Source organism: Tachyglossus aculeatus, chromosome 2 (genome assembly GCF_015852505.1).
Source record: "Tachyglossus aculeatus isolate mTacAcu1 chromosome 2, mTacAcu1.pri, whole genome shotgun sequence".
Classification (NCBI taxonomy): Eukaryota; Metazoa; Chordata; class Mammalia; order Monotremata; family Tachyglossidae; genus Tachyglossus; species Tachyglossus aculeatus.
In genome coordinates, this window is record NC_052067.1 from 19,828,191 (window position 1) to 19,852,407 (window position 24,217).

At 42.5% G+C, this 24,217-nt stretch overlaps 1 protein-coding gene across 2 annotated transcripts in view; it reads right to left on the minus strand.

The window, feature by feature from the left end:
- CPVL (carboxypeptidase vitellogenic like) overlaps positions 1-24,217 on the minus strand; it is a 120,755-nt gene that overhangs the window by 51,416 nt on the left and 45,122 nt on the right. For both annotated transcript variants that reach the window (XM_038768805.1, XM_038768813.1), the window contains exons 8-10: positions 8,657-8,779; positions 8,183-8,314; positions 3,988-4,086 (exon numbers count right to left, since the gene is read on the minus strand). In XM_038768805.1, the coding sequence (XP_038624733.1) occupies positions 3,988-4,086; positions 8,183-8,314; positions 8,657-8,779 (354 nt within the window). The remainder of the gene's footprint in view (positions 1-3,987; positions 4,087-8,182; positions 8,315-8,656; positions 8,780-24,217) is intronic.

Here is a 24,217-nt window from a genome sequence, read left to right on the forward strand (position 1 = left end):
TGGTGGGGATGAGGAGGGGGAGAGGAATGGGGGGCTCAGTCTGGGAAGGCCTCTCAGTAGGGCTTTGAAGGGAGGAAGAGAGCTAGCTTGACGGATGTGAGGAGGGAGGGCATTCCAGGCCAGGGGGAGGACGTGGGCCGGGGGTCGATGACGGGACAGGTGAGAATGAGGCACAGTGAGGAGGCTAGCAGCAGAGGAGTGGAAGGTGCGGGCTGGGCTGTAGAAGGAAAGAAGGGAGGTGAGGTAGGAGGGGGCGAGGTGATGGAGAGCCTTGAAGGCGAGAGTGAGGAGTTTTTGCCTGATGCGTAGGTTGATTGGTAGCCACTGGAGATTTTTGAAGAGGGGAGTAACATGCCCAGAGTGTTTCTGCACAAAGATGATCCGGGCAGCAGCATGAAGTATAGATTGAAGTGGGGAGAGACAGGAGGATGGGAGATCAGAGAGGAGGCTGATGCAGTAATCCAGTCGGGATAGAATGAGAGATTGAACCAGTAGGGTAGCGGTCTGGATGGAGAGGAAAGGACGGATCTTGGTGATGTTGCAGAGGTGAGACCGGCAGGTTTTGGTGACGGATTGGATGTGAGGGGTGAACGAGAGAGCAGAGTTGAGGATGACACCAAGGTTGTGGGTTTGTGAGACGGGAAGGATAGTAATGCCGTCAACAGTGATGGGAAAGTCAGGGAGAGGGCAGGGTTTGGGAGGAAAGATAGTCTTGGACATATTGAGTTTTAGATGGCGGGGAGACACCCAGATGGAGATGTCTTGAAGGCAGGAGGATACACGAGCCTGAAGGGAGGGACGGAGAGCAGGGGCAGAGATGTAGATTTGGGTGTCATCAGCATAGAGATGATAGTTGAAGCCGTGGGAGCGAATGAGTTCACCAAGGGAGTGAGTGTAGATAGAGAACAGAAGGGGACCAAGAACTGACCCTTGAGGAACCCCTACAGTAAGGGGATGTGAGGGGGAGGAGGAGCCCGCAAAAGAGCCTGAGAATGAACAACCTGAGAGATAAAATACTCATAACCATTGTCAAGGATAAAAAAATGGGTTTACTGCAGTTTAAAAGTGGGTAATGTGTCAACTTCTAGGGCAGCGGTATGAAACCATGTAATATTTCCTACTAAACTATTTCTTAAAGAAATGGCAAAACAGTGGTATTTCCAATTTTGATGCAAGAAATATAATATCAGGAACTATAGTAACAAAATGAAAATGTTATTGCTCAAAAAGAATAACTACACCCACACTCTTGTCTTAAGAACTCCTATGAACTCCCCTGCAAAACCTGGTAAATAGGATTACATGGTTTCTATACAAGAAATATGTACTTTGTTTCCATGTTGTGCACAAGTTTGTCTTTTTGAAATTCTGCTAGAAAAATTGTTAAGTCTGGCTATGTCATTAAAGGTGGAAAGTACATTCTGTAGGCTAAGTTGGTGTCAAATTTCTTTCCTATATCTAGGCCAAGCAGCCCTAAAAGTTGCTTTAATCGAGTTCCTTTACCTACATTACTGTACTTAAAAAGCCAAAATTTCTACATGCTTTAATGAAAGTAATCTCTACATCACACTGATTCAGTATTCCTAATGGATCCAGCAAGAACCATATTTGTGAAGTTGCAACTACAGCCACTAAGGATTTCAAATTATAAGAAACAAAAGTTCCTGAAATGTTGACAGGGTTTTTCTGGCCTCTGTTTTAAACAAGGAATAAAGTCAACACAAATCTCAAAACAGAGTATAGCCATGCAGTTCTGTGATCTCATACACAGGGTTCGGGTAAAGGACTCCACTCATCTGAGACACTGAGAGCCTCCTCAATCAATAGCGTGCTTTCTGTATGCAGAGCACTGTACTAATTGTTTCAACTTTGGAATAGGCTAAAACAGGACTTTTCCACTTTCTTTCAAGACTGTAACACCCAAAACTTTACCTGTGTTACCACCCTCACACAGATGAAGACTCACTAAGGCAGCAGCGGCTCAAGCAGATGAAAGGAGGAAGTGATGACACCGATTACTTCCCAGAGTTTGTTCGTTCATTCATTCATTCAATCGTAATATTTATTGAGCGCTTACTGTGTACAGAGTATTGTACTAAGCACTTGGGAGTGGTACAACAATTAACAGACACATTCCCTGCCCACAACGAGCTCACAACCTAGAGGGGGGCAGGCAGACATAATGTATAAATTACAAATCTGTGGGCCTGGGAAGGGGGATGAACAAAGGGAGTAAGTCGGGGTGACGCAGAAGGAAGTGGGAGAAGAGGAAAGTGGGGTTTAGTCAGAGACAGCCTCTTGGAGGAGATGTGCCCTCAGTACGGCTCCTGGACTCCCAGGCCCGCGCTGTATTCTCTAGGCCATGTTGCTTCTGCTTGAATTCAACTGTAATCTGAAGTTGAATTCTAATGGGAAACAAGGTTCTGTGAGATTTTTCTGAAAGCAGAATTTTAAATTAAGAATTTCCTCAAATGTGTTATACAATGCTAATCTGATAACTCTCTAATTGGAAATAGGATTGACACTACTGTGTTTACTGTCTCACTCCCAACATTCTCTCTCATATTTCATAACCCTCATATTTCATAGGGGCCTTTCCTGATTAAGCCCTTATTTCCTTTTCTCCCACTTCCTTCTGTGTCACTCTGAATTGCTCCCTTTATCCACCTGCCTCCCCACTAGCCAGCCTCAAAGCCCTTATGTACATACCCGTAATTTATTTATATTAATGTCTGTCTCCCACTCTAGACTGTAAACTTGTTGTGGGCAGGGAACATCTGTTTTATTGTACTCTCTCAAGTGCCTAGTACAGTGCTCTGCACATAGTAAGCACTCAATAAATACGACTGATTGATTGAACCCTGATGGACAAATACAGTGCATGTATTTTCAAGAGGTAAGCATATGCTTTGGAGAAAATTTTATAGAAAAACATTACTGATTCTGCCCCAGTTCTGCCTAATGACATCTAACAAAAAGTTCTAAATTACTGCTAGCCATGCCTGAGCTGAGCAGACAAAATGATAATAAATAAATAATTATGGTACTCGTTAAGCGCTTACTATATGCCAAGCACTGTTCAAAGCACTGGGGTAGATGCAATTTAATCTGGTTGGACACAGTCCCTGTACCAAATGGGTTCACACTCATCCCCATTTTACAGATGAGGTAACTGAGGCACAGAGAAGTTAAGTGACTTGCCCAGGGTCACACAGCAGACAGATGGTGAAGTCGGGATTAGAACCCAGGTGCTTCTGACTCCCAGGCCCATGCTCAAACCACTAAGCCACACTGTTTCCCACTGGGTAGTCATTTATCACTAGTTCTGCCTCTCAGACTACCCAGAGAAAGCATTTCATCATGTCTGTCTGACTGAACTCATCTCAGATCTTTCCACACCCAATCCCTGTCCCTGAATCCTCCTACCAGGCTGTGTAGGAAAGGCAGGAGGGGGTGAGGGGTGAAGAGGGCTCCAAAGTCCAGGGAAGCCAATAAAGGACCACCAGCACTCTCACTGGACAAAAAATATTAGTCTTGCATACTCTGGGCCAATCAGAATGGATGGTACACTCATGGAAACAAACCCACGGCACAGCTGCCTATCCGTTTAATCCAAACTAAGTTTCCTGGATCTTTTGTGTTGAATTGAAAGAAAAAAATGCTAACTATCAAGTCCCCTGTCAATCAATCAATCGTATTTATTGAGGGTTTAGTATGTGCACAGCATCCTTAAAGCACTTGGGAGAGTACAAAACAACAGAGTTGACAGACACATTCCCTTCTCACAAGGAGTTTACAATAGGCTGAAAAGAAGCTGGTCACATTACTCCATCACTAAAGAAGATCTATTAACTTTCCTTTATTCCCCCTCAACCTCCTGATAGACTTCCCTGGGACAGACTTTTTCATAGTATTCTCTGAATAGCAGAAAATACTTTAATGCGAAATACGTAAATGTGTTTCATTATGACTTTAACAAGACACTACCTGGCACTGCAAGAAATTGTAATAATTTGAACATCCAGTGGCATTCTGGAAGAAAGAAGGAGCACTTTGTTGGTCACCATTCAGCAGACTATCAAATATCTGCATGGGAAAGAAGGAAGGAAGCAAGATGGGAAAAACCATTAGACTTTTTGGAGAATATTATTGTTATCAAGCATTACATCAAGACCCAACATTTATATTATTGCAAGTACTACCGAAACAAATCATTAAAATAGCTTTTTTATAGTTGCAATAGCTTCTAAAAAAATGTTCTCAATGTTTTATCATGGAAGAGGAAACAATCTTATTAATGTTCTCCCTTTCCCTGGATGCATTATATTTTGAGGTTTTAAAAGGTAGCTACTGTCTGATGAGCAAAATCAGACTTGCCCACTAGCCAAGGAATTTGCTTGGCCTGCTGGGTAGTCTGGCTCTGGATATTAGAGGATGGTACAGTGGTCATTTCAGGAACTCCCCTTGGCATACAGAGGTGGACAGCTGCTGGGACCCAGGAGGTCCCAGCCTCCTTTCAGTGCTGAACTTCCACCAGATCCACTGAGGCCCAACCCAGGTGATGAGGAGTAGGAATTTGTTCCCACCCCATGTGCCGGGGAGTTCCCTGCAAAATAAATTATAATGATAATATTAATAATGGTACTTGTTTTGTGCTTACTATGTGCCAAGGACTGTTCTAAGCACTGGAGAAGATACAAGTTAATCAGATTGGGCACAGTCCCTGTCCCAAATGGGGCTCACACTCTTATCCCCATTTTACAGATGAAGTAACTGGGGCACAGAAGTTAAGTGACTTGCCCAAGGTCATGCAGCAGACATAATAATAATAATGATATGACATAATGACATATGTGCAAAGCACTGTTCTAAGTGCTGGGGAGGTTACAAGATGATCAGGTTGTCCCACGGGGGGCTCACAGTCTTAATCCTCATTTTACAGATGAGGTAACTGAGGCACAGAGAAGTTAAATGACTTGCCCAAATTCACACAGCTGACAATTGGTGGAGTTGGGATTTGAACCCATGACCTCTGACTCCAAAGCCTGTGCTCTTTCCACCGAGTCACACTGCTTCTCGTGTGGCAGAGCCAGGATTAGAACTCAGCTCCTTCTGATTCCCAGGCCCATGGAGTTGGAACGGGGAACTGGGAGGGAGCGGGAAGCCACAGGACACTGCCTTGAGTTTCCCACTAATCAACAGTAACCTAGTTGATTTTCTTCATCCCATTCAATTCTTCAGTTAGTCGAATATGTTTATTGAGTATCTATGGGGTGCAGAGTACTGTATTGTGGGTTCAATAAATGCTATTTCTAAAATTACTACAGCTGCTTGGGCGGAAATAATGGAGTAAGAGGGACAGTCCATCCTTTCAAGTAGTTCACAATCCTTGAGCTTCATGTCATAATAATAATTGTGCATATTTAAGTGCTAACTATGGGCCAAGCACTGTACTAAGCACTGGGGAAGATACAGGTAATCTGGTCCCATATGGGTCTCACAGTCTAAGTAGGAGGGAGAACTGGTACTTGAATCCCCATTTTGAAGATGAGGAAACAGGCACAGAGAAACTAAGTGACTTGACCAAGGTGACACAGTAGGAAGGAGGCAGAGTTGGCATTAGAACCCAGGTCCTCTAACTCCCAGGCCCGTGCTTTTTCCACTAGGTCAAGCTGTTCCACGATCCTTAAAGCAAAGTACCCAATATTCCCAGATAACGTGGCAAGATGCTTTCACTAAGTTATTCTTTGGAAGAACAGGAATCTTCTACACAACATATTCTTAGTGGATAGTTTTAAACTCTGTTTATTCTTCCTATCTGTAATTTATTTTAGTGTCCATCTCCCCTGTTACACTGAGGGCAGATAAAATGTTTACTAACTCTACTGTATTCTGCCAAATGCTTAATACAAAGCTCCACACACAGGAAGTGTTCAGTAACTTCTACTAATACAACAGGATCCCCTGTGAGAACATTTCCGGGGCTTACAGAGACCCCACAGACTCTGGAATGATGGGTGCTTTTCTTAATCCACTTCTAGCTGAGATGTGATTTTATACGTGCCATGAAAATACTTTCTGGGTTTAAATTCTCAACTCTCATTTACTGTCTTCTCTATGTAAAAAGGGAATAATGCTGTATTACCCTTCCTTGCCTCAAGTGCCCAGTAAATGGCAACACATCAAGTGAGGCTCAATAAATAATAATGATTATGGTATTTATTAAGTGTTTACTATGTGCCAAGCACTGTTCTAAGCACTGGGGTAGATACAAGGTAATCAGGTTGTCCCACGTGGGACGCACAGTCTTAATCCCCATTTTACAGGTGAGGTAACTGAGGCCCAGGGAAGTGAAGTGACTTGCCCAAAGTCACACAGCTGACAAGTGGTAGAGCCAGGATTAGAACCCATGACATTAGAACCCACGACCCCTGACTCCCAAGCCCGGGCTCTTTCCACTAAGCCACGCTGCTTCTCAATGTTACTACTACTACTAATAGTGGTATTGGAGAAGCAGCTTGGCTCAGTGGAAAGAGCCCGGGCTTTGGAGTCAGAGGTCATGGGTTAAAATCCCGACTCCTCCAACTGTCACCTGTGTGACTTTGGGCAAGTCACTTAACTTCTCTGTGCCTCAGTTACTTCATCTGGAAAATGGGGATTAAAACTGTGAGCTCCCCATGGGACAACCTGATCACCTTGTAACCTCCCCAGTGCTTAGAACAGTGCTTTGCACATAGTAAGCGCTTAACAAATACCATTATTATTATTATTGGTTAAGTGCTTACAATGTACCAAGCATGGCACTAAGGTCTGGGGTAGATACAAGATAATTCAGTTGGATACAGGACCTGTCCCACATGGGGCTGATAGTCTAAGGTGGGGAGAACAGGTATTGAATCCCCATTTTATAGATGAGAAAACTGAGGCACAGAGAAGGTCACATAGCAAGCATATGGCAGAGGCAGGAGTGGAATCCAGGTTCCCTACTCCAATTTCCTTTTGACTTCTGTTGTGGTGGGGGCCAGTGGAAAGAGCACAGGGCTCGGGGTTACAAGACCTGGGTTTTCATCCCAGCTCTGCCAATGACCTGCTGTGTGACCTTGACCAAGTCACTTAGCTTCTCTAGCTTCTTTTCTCATCTGAAAAATACCTTTTTCTTCTCTCTTTTGGACCATGAGCCCAATGAGGGACAAGAGCTAGGTCCAATCTGGATTATTTTGTACATGTCTCCCCCAGCACTATCACAGTGTTTGGCATATAGTAAGCAATTAAGAACATTATTATTTTAATAACAGTCGCCATCAAAAGAACAAAGGATAAACCTGCATTTTGGGTATTGCCAAGAATAGTATTGCTAGCTGACAGGCACTGGCATAATAATAATGGTAAGTCTAGAGCATCAAAGCCTGTTTTCCAGAATGACAATCCTTGGAGTTCAAACTTTCAAATATTTTCTCATGCACTACCAATCTGATGCTGAATAGATTCCAGTTACACAGTTCATGGATAGAAGACAGTGCGGTCCCCAGCAGAGAGAATTTCATTCTATCCCTTTTCTGTGAAGAATGGGATACGCACAATTTCTATCAACAGGAAACATATTCTTCAATTGAAAAGATCCATAAAACTGTTAACTCTGTTAAGAATATAACTGCTTCTCAAATATGATTTTTAAAGGAGAATGATAAGGAAATAAACAACAACTACAGTTTTTTGGGCAAAAAGAATCAAGGCATGTTAAAATCTTAGTAATTGGTATCTATTCCAGACCTGGGTCACTTTTAAAGCTGAGACCCTGTTTGTGGAGAAAATCTTTCAAAATGCTTTAAAGCATATGTTGAAGCATATGCATCCACTTCCCTGACTGCAATTCTTCTGATTTCTATATGATAAGTTACGCCTTTGGGGCATACAAAGCATTCAAAGAAATCAAAACGGCACTTGAAAGACAGGCCTACATAAACATTTCAAGGCAATCTCAGGTTAGTTAAAACGTGGCCAGAGTAAATGAAAAGAAATATGGATGGTTTTCTTTCAGCTTTCCTTCGATTCCCTTCCCTAGTCTAATGAGCCCCGGCTCTAGCAACACATGCCTGTGACCCTCATCATGCTCTCTCTGACCCTCCCTCTGCTGAGATGGTTTTAATAGCTGCAGGGCAGGACTGGGGTCTCCAGCACATACTTCAAAGGCCTTGATCCAGTTCCCCTTCTTGATGTACTTCAAGATCTCATCACATTGCTTCTGGAAGTAGTCTCTCTGCTTCTCATCCAACAAGCCAATTTGGTACATGAAGTCAGCATAACCGCCTATTAGCTGAGGAGCCGAAGGAAGGGAGACAGACAAACACCCGAGAGAGCGGAATGGATATGTTAGCAGAGTACGATTTACTTTCAGAAATTCCCTTCCTCGATTCTTAATTCAGCTGCTGGAATCAGGAGGATAAGGCTATTTTTAAAATTCAAAAATAACTTAACCTTTCAAAATATTTGGCGAATGTGTGAGGCTTAAAGCCATTAGAGAGTCAACTCAGGAAAGCTATTTCCTTTGACTGCGTTAGATCTATACCATGAGAAAAGCATTCCATCTGATTAAATAAGAATTTTTTTTCCTTTTTAAAGGAAAAAGAAAAAGATGGAAACAGAATGAGAAACTTACCGACGCAGGATCAGAAAATCCATCTCCAATTGCAATTCCCTTCAAGTTAATCTTCAGCTTTGCTTTGGGATTGTGGGTATGGATGAAGTGAGAGATGGCAGGCACATATTTCCCTGCATAGGACTAAAGATCACAGGCATCATCTGTCAGTTCTGCTTATCAAACACAGGCAATTTGACTAAACTAGATCATGGTCACATTGAGGCTAAGTAAAATATTGCTTCATTAACTGTTTTTGACATCATTCCCATAAATCCTGACTACATTAGTCCAAAATCCATTTCTGAGTGCCCAACTTGGAATCCCTAGGGAATTATACAATGTAACACCACATATCTAATTCTTCCACCAACTGGTCTTCTCTCAGACAGGTCGCCAAACATTCCAATCTCATATAAAAGTTTAATGAGAGCCTCAGTAAAAGGTACTTTTCCAAAAGTGGGCTCTCTAAAGCTGTAGCAATGTTGCATTGGGTATGCAGTAAACAAAAATTGTGGTCCACTGTGAGAAAATGTGATGGCTTGACCTAAGAACTGCCATTCTGGACCTACAGGCAAAATATGGCCATGGGCTGATTCCAAACTAGCCTCTAGACTGTAAGCTCACTGTGGGCAGGGGATGTGTTCTAGTGGATAGGGCACAGGCCTGAGAGTCAGAAGGACCTGGGTTCTAGTCCTGGCTCTGCCACCTGTCTGCTGTGTGACCTTGAGCAAACCACTTCATTGTGCCTTAGTTACTTCATCTGTAAAATAGGGAACAATACTTTAAGCCCCATAAGGAATATGGACTGTGTCCAATCTGATTACCTTGCATCTGCTCCAGTGCTTAAAACAGTGCCTGGCACATAGCAAGCGCTGAATACCATAAAAAGTGTTCACTGATTCTGTCATATTATACTCTCCCAAGTGGTTGGTACAGTGCTCCACACCCAGCAAGCACTCAATAAATTATATCGATCAACTGATACAGCAGCAGTTGGCACACAGTTTGGCACAATGTGATTCCGAGAAAGCAGCTACGTTCAACTGTAGCTGGCTTGCAGCCAGCCGGGAGCTGCCATGGGCCGGAGTGGTTGCTTGTCTGTGTTTTCAACCACCCCCACCTCTCTCCAGGCCTGTATGCTGAAGGCAAGAACAACTCAGCATGTGACCCTCTGCTTGCCTCTAAAGTCTGTCAGTGGCCCCAGCGCCTGTGATTGCTTCCCTCACTCTTTACTGTGACAAGCGTTTAGGACGCTGCACCTAAACTGGCCAAAGCATTTTAGTAATGTATAAAGAACTAATGAGACCTCTGTGATTATGGAGAACATGTTGAATGATAATATTAGGTGCATAAACCACTTGGGACACTAAATCCATATCACATAACAAAACTCATAGAGAACAAAGTAAACAAGACAAACATATATGGCATTTTCCCTGACAAGGAAGTGGTTTTTCATATCGTTTGCATCCTTACAGTTCATCGTGCAGGAGCATTTCAGGAATACTCCACTTGGACGGTTATAAAGCAGTTCTCAGGGTTTTACTTCTGTTAGTTACTTCACTAACAGTTGACTGTGAGATTTGGAATAAAGGTCTTCCAGAAGGCCATCCTTGGTACCAAGGGGCTTAATCCAACGGTGGATGACTTTCTTCCCAAAACATGACCCATCACCAGAAGCCACATAATTGTATAAACACCGTCCATCATAGTGTTAGGTTTATGTTTCAGTTGGTGTTTTTGAAGTGTCCTGAATGCTGTCATGTACCTCTGAGCTGTGAGTCTCAGGGTTTCCCTTCCATCACTTTCATTAATCATGCAAAAGAGGAGGGACTCCAAGAACCAAATACCCAACAGATGTGAGGGGCCACCAATCAATCAATACTATTTATTGAGCACTTACTGTGTGCAGAGTACTGTACTAAGTGCTTGGGAGAGTACAGTATAACAATATAACAAAGATGGTAGGTATGTTCGCTGCCCACAACAAGCTCACAGTCTAGAAGGGAAGACAGACATTAATCTAGGCTGTAAGTTCTTTGTAGGCAGGGAATGTGTCTGTTTATTGTTGTATTGTACTCTCCCAAGCACTTAGTATAGTGTTCCACACACAGTAAGTGCTCAATAAATATAACTGAATGACTGACTGAATGAATATAAATAAATTACAGATATGTACATATGTGTTGTGAGGCAGAGGGAGGGGTGAATAAAGGGAGCAAATTCAAGTGCAAGGGCGACACAGAAGGGAGTGGGAGAAAAAGAAATGAAGGCTTAGTCAGGGAAGGCCTCTTGGAGTAGTTGTGCCTTCAATAAGGCTTTGGAGGTGGGAAAAGTGACTGTCAGATATAAAGAGGGAGAGCATTCCAGGCCAGAGGCAGGATGTGGGCAAGGTGGTCAGCCGCAAGAGAGGTGGAGAAATAGACAGCGGGATAGATGGTGAGACACACGAGATCAAGATACAATGAATAGGTTGGCATTAGAGGAGTGAAGTGTTAAAGTTGGATTGTAGTAGGAGAGCGGTGAGGTTAGGTAGGAGGGAGTATGGTGACTGAGTGCCTTTAAAGTCACTTTCCTTATGGGCAAAGAGTGTACTGAAATTTCTTGACTGCAGTGGGGTTTCTCTTCATCCTGTGCTTCTCCTTAAGGCTTTTTGCTTGCAAAATATTACTCCTACTCTTCCAGTTGCTGATTTTTATATTTTGCTTCATCTTCCCTAGACAGTTTTTAGAATGCTTGGGCAATTCAGTCTATAAGCTCATGGTGGGCAGGGAATGCCTGTTATATTGTACTCTTCCAAGCACTTAGTACAGTGCTCTTCACACAATAAATGCTCAATAAATACAACTGATTGACTGATACATATTATTTCATTCATTCCTTCCCCAAATCCTTTAATACAGATTAGATAAATATCCATTTATCTGGGCAGCTTAAGTTTGGTTTAGTACAAGGCAAAAAAACGGGACTAGAGCAGTTCTACAATTGTCTATGGCTTTTGGGTCATTGTGCAGATTGCCTATGCACTCCATGCAATATTAGATTTGAAACTGCCTACGATATATTATCAAGATTTCTCCTATTACTACTATAAACTCTAAGGTACAGTAAGTTACTTATTGCACTTCAATCGGTAAACCCCCTTCTCATCCCTTCATAACTGGCTGATCACCACTCTCACTATTTTCAAAGAGCTTCTAAAATCCTATCTCCTCCAAGTAGCCTTTCTTGACTAACCCCCTCTTCTCCCTCCCTTTGCATCACCTTTGCACTTGGATCTGTACTTCATATGCACTTAGGTTCTCACCCCACTCCCACAGCACTTAAATATGCATCCTTATACGCTGCTGTTTCCCCTACTGCAATTTATTTTAATGTCTGTCTCTCACACTAGATTGTAAGCTCCTTGAAGGCAGGGATCATATCTATCAACTCTTTTTTTAAAAAAATGTTATTTGTTAAGCACTGTTCTAAGCACTGGGGAGGATGCAAGATGATTGGATTGGATACAGTCCCTGTCCCACACAGGGCTCAGTCTTAATCCCCATTTTACACATGAGGTAATTGAGGCTTAGAGAAGTTAAGTGACTTCCCAAGGTCACACAGCAGACAAGTGGCAGAGCCAGGGTTTGAACCCATGACCTTCTGACTCTCAAGCCCATGCTCTATCCACTAGATCATGCTGTTTTTCACTCTCCCAAGCGCTTAGAACAGTGATCTGTACAAAATAAGCGCTCTCACTGTGGGCAGAGTACGTGTCTACCAACTCTGTTATACTATACCCTCCCATGCACTTAGTACACAATAAGCATTCAATAAATAGGATTGACTGAATAAACACCATTCACTGACTGAATAGCAATGATTAACTAATGGATGTATTCCTAAACACCACTGCATTGTTTTATTTGTACTGTTATTCAAACACAGTAAACTGACAATGTGAGACCAAACTCTGTGATCAGAAGTACCAGACATGGCATCAAAATAGACATCAAGTAAGAAAAGACAAGTAAGGCTGGCATCCTTATAATTGTGATTTGAATTTCATAACTCTTTTCTGGAAGAACCCAGCTAGATGAATGTGTTCTGCTGGATATATTTCAAACAAATCCGGTGCTGATCTATTGGTATTTTAGCATCTATTTAATCAGGGCTCAAATACTTTCACCTACTTGGTGACGAGTGAAAAATCAAAGTTGACGAGCATACTGCACCTAACTTCCCACGTGTGATTAGCACATACCGCAGTGCTTGCCAAAAATAATGAGAAAGGATTTTAAACAAAGTCATTTGTGGCCAAAAATTAAAATGCATCTACAGGAAACTAGATTAGATCTACATTAAGTCTAGATTACAGACCAACTATGTATGCTTGCATTGTCTGGTAATAATATTAATAATAATAATAACAATAATGATCATTATGGTATTTGATAAGCATCTACTGTGCCAAGCACTATGCTAAGCACTAGGACAGACACCATAAATCAGATCAGACACAATCTCTGCCCCACTTGGGCCTCACAGTCTATGAGGGAGGGAAAACATTTTATCTCCAGGTTACAGATGAATAAACTGAGGCCAAGAGACGAAGTGTGGCCTATTGGAAAGAGCATTAGCTTGGGAGTCACAGGACCTGGGTTCCTGCTGTGTGACTTTGGACAAGTCACTTAACTTCTCTGTGCCTCAGTTACCGCACCTGTAAAATGAGGATTAAGACTGTAGCCCCATGTAGACCATGGACTGTAACCAACCTGATTATCTTGCACCTATGCCAGGGTAGAACACAGCCTGGCACATAGTGCTTAACAAATATCATAAAAAAATAAACAAAGGTTAAGCGACTTGCCCAAAGTCACAGAGAAGGCAATTGAAGAGCTGGGATTTGAACTCAGGTCCCCAGATTGCCAGTCCTGTGTTCTTTCCACTATGCCATGCTTCTTCTCAGGTGTCTAGGCCAAACCTTAATATAAACAAATTTGTCTAATCTACCTGCATCTCTGCAACAAAGCTAATGCCAATTCAGTAACCAGTTTCCGTTGAGATTTTGGATTCTAATTTTTGCATTAAAGCACAGGAAACCTGAAAAGTTTTACATTAAGACTGTTGGGTGTTTTTCTCTCAAGGGATTATGACTTCATTTAAATATACTGATTGGGCCAGAATCCACTTGATTGACAGTTGCTGACCAGATATATTATTTTAGTGTCTGTCTCCCCCTGTAGCCTGAAGGCTCTCTGTAGGCAGGGATTGTTTCTACCAATTCTGTTGTATTGTACTTAACCAAGCATTTAGTACAATAATTTGCACCCAGTAAGTGCTCAATAAGTACCATTGATAGATTGATGAGCTAATGATTAAGAAGTGGGTATGACTGAGGGTATTTAAATGCTTTGCTAGTTATAGTTGCTGCCCCCACCCAAAAATTTATTTTTTACATGAAAAACTGTATTCTAAAAATATGCCTGACCTGAGTATATGGATGCCCCAAGATTGCCTGCTCAGCCTCAAAGAATAAACTGGAGTCCTGCTCCACCAGCAGGGTGAAAATCTTACTGGATTGGTATCCAATTTATTTCTTCCCCCCACAAAAGAAATGACCTCAACATCAAAGTCAGCCCAGTATTGAATTTGGTATTACTGTGATAATACCATCTGATGTTTGGAACAGTTCAACAGTGATGGAAATCATGCTAGCAGCATATTGTACTTGTAAACATATTCTTGGGAGGACGTAATGGCCTGCTAAATTTATCCATATGCTTACAGCATAATATAAATCAAAAAAACCTATGCTATTGGATACTATTACCCTCTCACACGTCTCAACTAAACCTTTGGCCGACTTACAGCACCATAACGGCCTACTTCTGTAGGGAGAAAAATGTATTCCAAATCACACTGAAATCTGCCCTCCAATAAAAGAGAACAGTATCAGGAAACAATAGTATAATAGAAGCAATGCTTTCTGATATGAATTTCACATATTTCGGCAGTTGTTACTGTAGTAAGCAGGCTTAAACCAAGCCCAGTGTATTTCTTGGTTGTATTAAGGGAAAAAAAAAAAAGAGAGGGAGAAAGGTGGGGAAATGGAGGGAGGGAGGCAGGGTAGGGGGGAGGCAGGGTGGGGGAGAGGGAGAGAGATGGGGGGGGTTGGTGGGGGGGGAGATGGGGAGAGGAAGCCTAAGATACTTAAAAATGGTATTTTACTGAGGGTAAAGAAATTTCCCAAAATGGGTAAACTCCTTGAGCGCAGGGACTGTATCTACCAAATTCATTTTGTATGTACTCAGCATAGTAGCCTGAACACAATAAGTACTCAATTAAATCCACTGACTGATTAACTGAACAGCCCTATTCAAACTTCTCAGGTCTGTAAAAGGGAAAAAAATAGGTTAGAAAATGTGCCCTTTATCAATAAAGGGGATCCAATTCTTTTTTCTTTTGCCACTACCGTCTTGTCCCAATTGATGGTTCTGTCTGCAATCAAAGTGATCTTAAAGGCAGAGAATGGCAGGAAAGCCTACTCTAGGAGAAACCACACCTGAGAATTTTAATGTAGAAGATGAATGAGGACTGGGTAGCCCTGGGCCCTGTTAGTTTCTCCTCATTTCCCTCTAGCTGAGTTTTGCCCTTTTCCATGCGTGACTGGTTAGGGAAAGGGAAAGGAGAGGAGTCTGTTTCATTATTAGTGATGCTGGTAGAAAGGATAGGGGGAGTGAGTACAGAAAATTGCTAAAGTGAGGTTTTTGGAATATAACCAGTTCTCCTACAGAGTATGTTTTCACTACTTTTTTGGATCTAAAATGGGGCTACAGTGAATATGGGCATTAAAGAACGTTCTCCCAACAACATGAGACTACCTGGATGGAACACAATGCACTGTGGGAAGAAAGAGTTGCATGCATGAGCATGGTTTGCGTTGTTGATAATAATAATAATAATAGTATTTGTTTAGCGCTTACTACGTACCAGGCACCGTACTAAGTGCTGGGGTGGATACAAGCAAATTGGGTTGGACACAGTCCCTGTTCCACATGGGGCTCACAGTCTCAATCCCCATTTCACAGATGAGGGAACTGAGGGCCAGAGAGGTGAAGTGATTTACCCAAGGTCACACAACAGACAAGTGGCGGAGCTAGGGTTAGAACCATGACCTTCTGACTCCCTGGCCTGTGCAAGATTATTTTAGCATAAGGTTCTTCAAGAATGCAATCCCTATGTTATAGAATGGAATGCAACATGTCATTGGGATTGTCTGATCTCGTCAAGCACCACTTCTTCAGACACCACAGGTCTACCCCAAGATTTTGGCACCTTTTTAGTTAGTTGATAACGGAGATGGGAAAACAGGACATATGGAACGGGAGGGGCTCAATCAGAGAAATGGAAAAACAAGCTGCAACAGTGGGAGAAGACAAAACTTTTCCACTACTGTAGTCTAGTGGGCAGAGCATGGGCCTGGGAGTCAAAGGTCCTGGGTTCTAATCCCAGCTGCTCCACTTGTCTTCTGTGTGACCTTGGGCAAGTCACTCAACTTCTTTGTGCCTCAGTTACCTCACCTGTAAAATGGGAATTAAGACTCTGAGCCTTGTGTGTCAGGAACTGTGTTCAAACTGATCATATTGTATCTATTCTACAGTGCATGTCACAAGATAAGCACTTAAATATCATTAAAAAAAACACCCTAAAACAGAAGAATCCTGACTTCCTCTAACATTAGGGAAATACACAACAGAACCATGCCTTTTTTAAGGACTTTAGGACACACTCCTTGAAATGGCCAACTTACCAAATTAATGAAAGGATAAAGCTGGAACCTGTTTTGTGGAAAAGTCCATACTTCCTGGAAATTTCTAGACTGTGTGTCATCTCATTTTAAGACCACAGTGCAACAATTTTGAAGAAAAGGCTTCTATCGAGCTTGTTTTTACCTCAAAAGTCCCCAGGCTCTAGTGCATTCAAGCTTTGATCAGTGCTTTTGAGACAAACAGAATCAGCCTATAGAAAAGTCTTGTTCCCCTGCCAATTTCAGTTTGCTTAAGTTACTGGAGGTTTATGCTGTCTCCTTCCCTCAAAGGGGCATTACTTTATATTTATTTTTTAAGAGATCATTCTATCTTCCCAAACCTGTGACAGCAGAACTGATGAAAGGCAGTTTAGGCTTTAAAACCTGGCTCCATTTTCCTTCTCCTTCCTTTCAGAAGCGCAAAACTTTGAATGTGTTCTTGAAAGAGGATGAATCAGCCTCATTTTTTCCCAAGATAATGACACAGTGAATGTGACACTAAAGTCAATAAAATATATTGAGGCATGGGCGTCTAGTAGAACTAATAGTATTTATTAAACACCTATGTGCAAAGCTGTTTAAGTTAGGGAAGCACAATCTCCTGGACCTTGCAGGGCTCACAATTTAAGAATAAGTGAGGGGAGGCTTCGCAACAGACACCAGCCCAGTCAGAATTCTGGGAAATCAGGGGCAACTTGCGGCACAAGAGCCAGGCGGCTTCTCTTCTCACACCTGCTCTGTTTCTTGCTGGGCTCCCAGGAGCTTTTGCTTTTACATGGAGTCTAGCAAGAGCTGCTACAACTACGGTGGCCAGGTCTATTTCAGTACTTTTGAAGAACTCTCAGGGTTTCTGACTTCTGGATGAGGTAAAGAAAGACCACAGCATGTTTGCAGGAGAAAGAGGTAGATCTGTCCTGCTGAAGTGCATTTAATAAAATCAATAACAAAATCCAGTCCCTATTCTTCAACCAGTGGTTGCCCATCTACCTCCTTACCATCGGCTTTAATCAGCTCATGCCCTCCTACTTTACCTCACTGATTTCCTACTATAACCCAGCCTACTCACTTTGTTCCTCTAATGCCACTCTGCTCATCTACCTCACCACCTTGTTCATACCTTCCCTCTGGCCTGGAACTCCCTCCCCACTTCATATATGACAGACCACCACTCTCCTCACCTTGAAAGCCTTAATAAAATCAAATCTTCTCCACAGAGCTCTTCCCTATTTGAGCCCTCATCTTCCCTACTCCTCCTCCCTTCTGCATCATTTTCCCACTTGGCTCTGTACCCTTGATGTTCACCCCACCTTCTCTCAATCACATTTATGTACCTATCTATAATTTAAAGCCCGTCTCCCCCTCTGGAATGTAAATGCCTTATGGGCATGTTGTGTTGCAGGCTCTCAAGCAGTTAATACAATGGTCTGCACACAGTAAATACTCAATAAATACCATTGGTTGGTTGATTGAGAAGGGATTCCTGAAATGGCCAAGGTGATCAAGATAGGAAGAAAATTGGAATTCCCTTTGGAAAAATAGTAATAGAGCAAATAGCTGCCCCAAGTCTTCCCAGATAGCTGGGGAAGTGCCTGGGCCAGAGGCTGTAAGAAACGCTAAAACTTATCTGGGCAGAAAAGGGAATGTTTAAGAGAACCTGGAGTTTTAGTACTGTACCCTCCATACACTTGCCATTTGCTTGTTTATAATCAGTTTGTGCAGAGCTCTGTACTAAGCATTTGGGAGAGTACAACACAGTTAGCAGGCATGGCCCTGCCCTCAAGGGGCTTACGCAATTTGAATATGCTCATTTAATGGTGGACAGGAAGTTCACTGTGGGCCGGGCATGTGTCTACATACTCTGTTGTACTGTACTCTCCCAGGTGCTTAATACAGTTCTTTGCAAACAGTAAGTGCATGTCCAAAACAGAACTCCTCAGCACGGGCTTTGGAGTCAGAGGTCATTGGTTCAAATCCCGGCCCCGCCAACTGTCAGCTGTGTGACTTTGGGCAAGTTGCTTAACTTCTCTGTGCCTCAGTTACCTCATCTGTAAAATGGAGGATTAAGACTGTGAGCCCTCCGTGGGACAACTTGATCACCTTGTAACCACCCCAGTGCTTAGAACAGTGCTTTGCACACAGTAAGCGCTTAATAAATGCCATTATTACTATTATTATTATTATTAAATGCCATTGATGGATGGATACTGTTTTTGTTCACAATTCAATCAATTATTTTGTATGGCCTTTGATGTCTGCCTGCACCACTGTACTTATCTTAAGCTAAGGTCTTAAAAGCTGGATGATATCACTTTGTACAGGGTTGTAAAGATCAATGGTATTTATGGCGCACCTCTGTGCAGAGCTCTGAAATGGGGCTTGGAAGAGTACCCTTACTGACACCCATGCCCATCATCCCTGTCAGCTGTTCCGTATATTTAATTCCCTTCTCAGGCCCCCTGTTCCTCCCCCTCCTCCATCCCTCACCCCCAACGATCTGGCCTCCTACTTCATTAGTAAAATTAACTCCATCAGGTCTGAGCTCCCCAAAGTAACCCCTCCCACTTCTCCATCCCCCCTGCCCTCAACCCTCTCTGCTATTCTCCCATCCTTCCCAGCAGTATCTTCAGATGAGATCTCCTCCTTCCTCTCAAGTGCTACTCCATCCACTTGTGCTTCAGACTCCATTCCCTCTCATCTTATGAAATCTCTCACCCCTTCCCTCCTCCCCTCCTTAACTTCCATCTTCAACTGCTCCATCTCCACTGGTTCCTTCCCCTCTCCCTTCAAATATACCCACGTCTCCCCCATCCTAAAAAAACCCTCTCTTGACCCCACCTCCCCTTCTAGTTATCACCCTATCTCCCTCCTACCCTTCCTTTTAAAACTCCTAGAACGAATCGTCTACACTCGCTGCCTCGAATTCCTCAATGCCGACTCTCTCCTAGACCCTCTCCAATCTGGCTTCCGTCCCCTACACTCCACCGAAACTGCCCTCTCAAAGGTCACCAATGACCTCCTTCTTGCCAAATCCAACGGCTCCTACTCTATCCTAATCCTTCTCGACCTCTCAGCCACCTTCGACACTGTGGATCACCCCCTTCTCCTCAACACGCTATCGAACCTTGGCTTCACAGACTCTGTCCTCTCCTGGTTCTCCTCTTATCTCTCCGGCTGTTCATTCTCAGTCTCCTTTATGGGCTCCTCCACACCCCACCCCCATCTCCCTACTGTAGGTGTTCCTTAAGGATCACTTCTTGGTCCCCTTCTGTTCTCTATCTACACTGGCTCCCTTGGTGAACTCATTCGCTCCCACGGCTTCAACTATCATCTCTATGCTGATGACACCCAAATCTACATCTCTGCCCCTGCTCTCTCTCCCTCCCTCCATGCTCGTATCTCCTCCTGCCTTCAGGACATCTCCATCTGGATGTCTGCCCACCATCTAAAACTCAATATGTCCAAGACTGAACTCCTTATCTTCCCTCCCAAACCCTGCCCTCTCCCTGACTTTCTCATCACTGTAGACGGCACTATCATCCTTCCCGTCTCACAAGCCCACAACCTTGGTGTCATCCTCGACTCCACTCTCGTTCACCCCACACATCCAATCCATCCCAAAAAACTGCCAGTCTCACCTACACAACATCGCCAAGATCTGCCCCTTCCTCTCCATCCAAACCGCTATCTTGCTGGTTCAATCTCTCATCCTATCCTGACTGGATTACTGCATCAGCTCCTCTCTGATCTCCCTTCCTCCTGTCTCTCCCCACTTCAGTCTATACTTCACTCTGCTGCCCAGATTATCTTTGTACAGAAATGCTCTGGGCATGTCACTCCCCTCCTCAAAAATTTCCAGTGGCTGCCTGTCCACCTATGAATCAAGCAAAAACTCCTCACTCTCAGCTTCAAGTCTCTCCATCACCTCTCCACCTCCTACCTCACCCCACTTCTCTCCTTCTACAGCCCAGCCCGCACCCTCCGCTCCTCTGCCACTAACCTCACTGTACCTCGTTTTCGCCTGTCCCGCCATCGACCCCCGGTCCACGTCCTTCCCCTGGCCTGGAATGCCCTCCCTCTGTACATCCTCCAAGCTAGCTCCCTTCCTTCCTTCCAAGCCCTACTGAGAGCTTACCTCCTCCAGGAGAGCTTCCCAGACTGAGCCCCCTGCTTCTTCTCCTCCTCCCCATCCCCCCTGCCCTACCTCCTTCCCCTCCCCAACGCATTTGCACATATTTGTACAGATTTATTACTCTATTTTACTTGTACATATTTACTATTCTATTCATTTTGTTAATGATGTGCATATAGCTTTAATTCTATTTGTTCTGACGATTTTGACACCTGTCCACATGTTTTGTTTTGTTGTCTGTCTTCCCCTTCTAGACTGTGAGCCCGTTGTTGGGTAGGGACCACCTCTATCTGTTGCCAACTTTTACTTCCCAAGTGCTTTGTACAGTGCTCTGCACAAAGTAAGCAGTCAATAAATATGATTGAATGAATGAATGAATGAATACAGTAGTAGGGAAAAAAAAAATTGGCTCTTGCCCCAAGGTCTTACAACCCTATGGAAGAGCTAGGTAGATGCAAATTATTTACAAATAATAGGGGCAGAGGTAAGATCAACAACTGAACAGATAGCATGGTTAGGTCCGAATGAGAAACCTAAATAAACTATTAAATATACAGCTGAATACACAAGTATACATAAATATGCCGATGAAGACTTTAGCCAGAAAGGCTAACTTTCTGGTAATTACCTAAAATAGTTTTTCCTTTATCCTAAACTGGAGGATTAGGAGAAAATGATTCTCCCATGCTACTGTGCTCAAACAGAACTCAGCAAAAGATCTTTAAAACTCCATCTTCTCTATTTCCCTGTATCCTTACCTGATGTTTGGAGTCGGGTTAAAAAAAACAAAATCCTGAAGCATGAATTACAATACCTTCCACACATCTCTTACAGATTCAGCAGGCAGATATTTAAAAATCTTTTTAGAAAAATCATAACTTCTTTTTCCATAGTGGCAAAACAATTAGCCAGAATAGAAACTAATAATTTCCTGTCATAAATTTTGATGAAGTCAAGATTATAAGTAGCAAAATAAATGACTAGAACTACATTCCTGTTTTAATGAAATCCTTACATGGCTCAGGGTACCCACTGTACATCTTTCAAATAGAATTAAACCTGGACAGAATGGGGAAAACATTTAGGAAATTAATTTTTGAGGTGTCACAGTCTTTGCTCATGCAAGATTAATAATTTGAAGAATGTCCTGGAAGCAGGCCTAGACAAGTTTTGACTGAATTTTTACTTAACAAGCTCTACTCAATAGAGTTAGGCTTGGGCTTTCTGTTGGCATACTGGAAAGAGCATGGGCCCAGGAGTCAGAAGGTAGTGGATTCTGATCCCGGCTCTGCCACTTGTTTGCTTTGTGACCCTGGGCAGGTCACTTCATTTCTCTGTGCCTCAGTTACCTTACCTCTAAAATGGGAATTGAGAGTGTGAGCCCAATGTGGGACGGGGACTCTGTCCAACCCAACTTGCTTGTATTCACCCCAGCACCTAGTACAGTGCCCAGCACACAGTAAGTGCTAAACAAATACCACAGTTATAATCATTATTATTATTATTATTAAATAAAAGCATTCTCATATGCGCTTCTACTGGGCTCTATACAATGGCCACACTGCATTCCAGGAGTTTACAATCTGCAGAGAAAGAAGCTACTTCAGGGGGATTCTCAATACTGCATTCTTTGCAAGGATATCCAGGTCAGTGATGACTATTTGAAGGTTTGGAGACCCTAATTCAGACCACTGTCTTCACTGCTTCTTATAGCTAACCTCTGGTGTAGAATAAAAGAGACCATTCCCGTCCGCTAGCCAGAAAGACACATTTGAGTTTACCTATGGACATGTAGGCAAGGCTCTAACACAATTACGTCAATCTGTCCACACCCTAGAGGCTCATTGATGCTTGCCTCTTGGGCAGAAGACAGCAATGGTACCCTCCGAGGCCTACCTTTTCCTGCATTCAGGTTTCAGTCTTAGGTAAGGCCTCCATACTTGGCAAACCAGACTTTATCCCTTCAGTGCTTATGCCTTGGGAACAAGGGCAGTCCCACCAACAGTTACTGGCTCAGAGAGGATAACACTTTTAAAGAAAGTTAATTATGTGAATTAAATGCAGCTTGTTTCCCTTTTTGAAGTAGATTTTTCATGCCTCAAGGAGGGGTGAGTTACCAGACACATTTTTCTCTATTTAGTGAAAATTAATTCCAGTTGGTGTTCTGGGCAGAAATGAAGGGAGGATGGAAAGGAGACAAAGATGTTTACTCATTCCCAGTCACACAGATTGAAAGCATACAGTAAAAAATCCTGGTTACATCTCCACTACAGATGTCCCAATTGGAGGGATTTGAGGAGAAGGTCTTGGATGTGTTATTTTACTTTTGCGTAGAAAATAATGTTCAAATATAAAGCTATTTACTACTTCTCTAGGCAGTGTGGATCTCACATCAGAAAAATGCATGTTCAGACTTTTCGGCGCTGTTGAAGCAGAGCCAAAACAGGTCAGAAAGCACACAGTTTATGGCTCCATTCAAACTCTAACCACTAACAGTATTTCATAATAGGAGATGTCATACTTAAGTCTAATTATTATTATTAGTTAGACTCTCCTCTATGATGCTCTGGAAGTTTTTGAGAATCTGAGAACATTATTGTCAAGAACTTTGGAAATCTAAAAATGCAGTTCTTGTACATAGAATAATTCCTGTTCCAGTAGGAGTATAAGCTGATGGGTTTGAGTTTACTCATTCATAAAAGAAGTTATTATAGAAGTTTCCTCAAGAAAAAGAGAAACAAAATTTTTTTAATCTCTCCAAAGGACTCAGAGAAGTTAGGCAATCTGAAAAGGAGGTCTTTCCTATACAGTGTTTTAGTTTCTGTTTTGAAAAAGCTCCAGGTACATATAAGAGTAACTTTCATAAGATGAATCAAAAAAGAATACTGTGAAGACTGCGGAGACATAATATTCAAATTATAATAATGGCCAGTAAAGGAATTACTATTTTGTGCTCTTGCATTTTCCAAGATAGTTTCCTTGCCAAATTAAATAATTTATACTCTGTGACTACCATTAAGACAGTACTTTTTGCAATACCCAATTCCCCAGTTTTTTAAGACACTTCTGCAGTTCTCCAGCTCCTAAGTACTTAAGGTGTAAACTTCTTTATGAAAATTCACTGTGGCAGCAGCAACTGCTAAAAAAATTATTCTTCCCTGCACAAACAAGGAAATTACGTACATAAACCACTGTGCAGACAGAAAACAGACAAACCAAAATTTTCATTTAAGATTTGGCAGTTTTGTTGAAAGTTAAGTATATGATGGTTTATAATGTATCCATATATCAGCTAGGTGGCTGGAACAATGCATATGATAAAACAGATATACTGTTTGAGAAAAATAACTAGCTATGTCACGCTGACGTCAGAATTAAGGTGTATATGGCTAAAGAACAGCCAGTCATGGACTTGGCCAAGTCTGAATAAGCAGCAACAAGGGGATCACTTAAGATCAACACGTTTGCCGAAATACAGCCATATTTCTATTATGTATGGTAACTGGAAGGAGAGCATGGATAATTGAAATTCGGGTAAGATCCAGCTCCCATATAAACCAAGAGTTTCAAATTTCTCCTGCACAATTTAAACCTTTTCCTTCCTTGTTATTAGAACTGCTAATACAAGGGAAACTTCAATACACTGAATCAATACTAT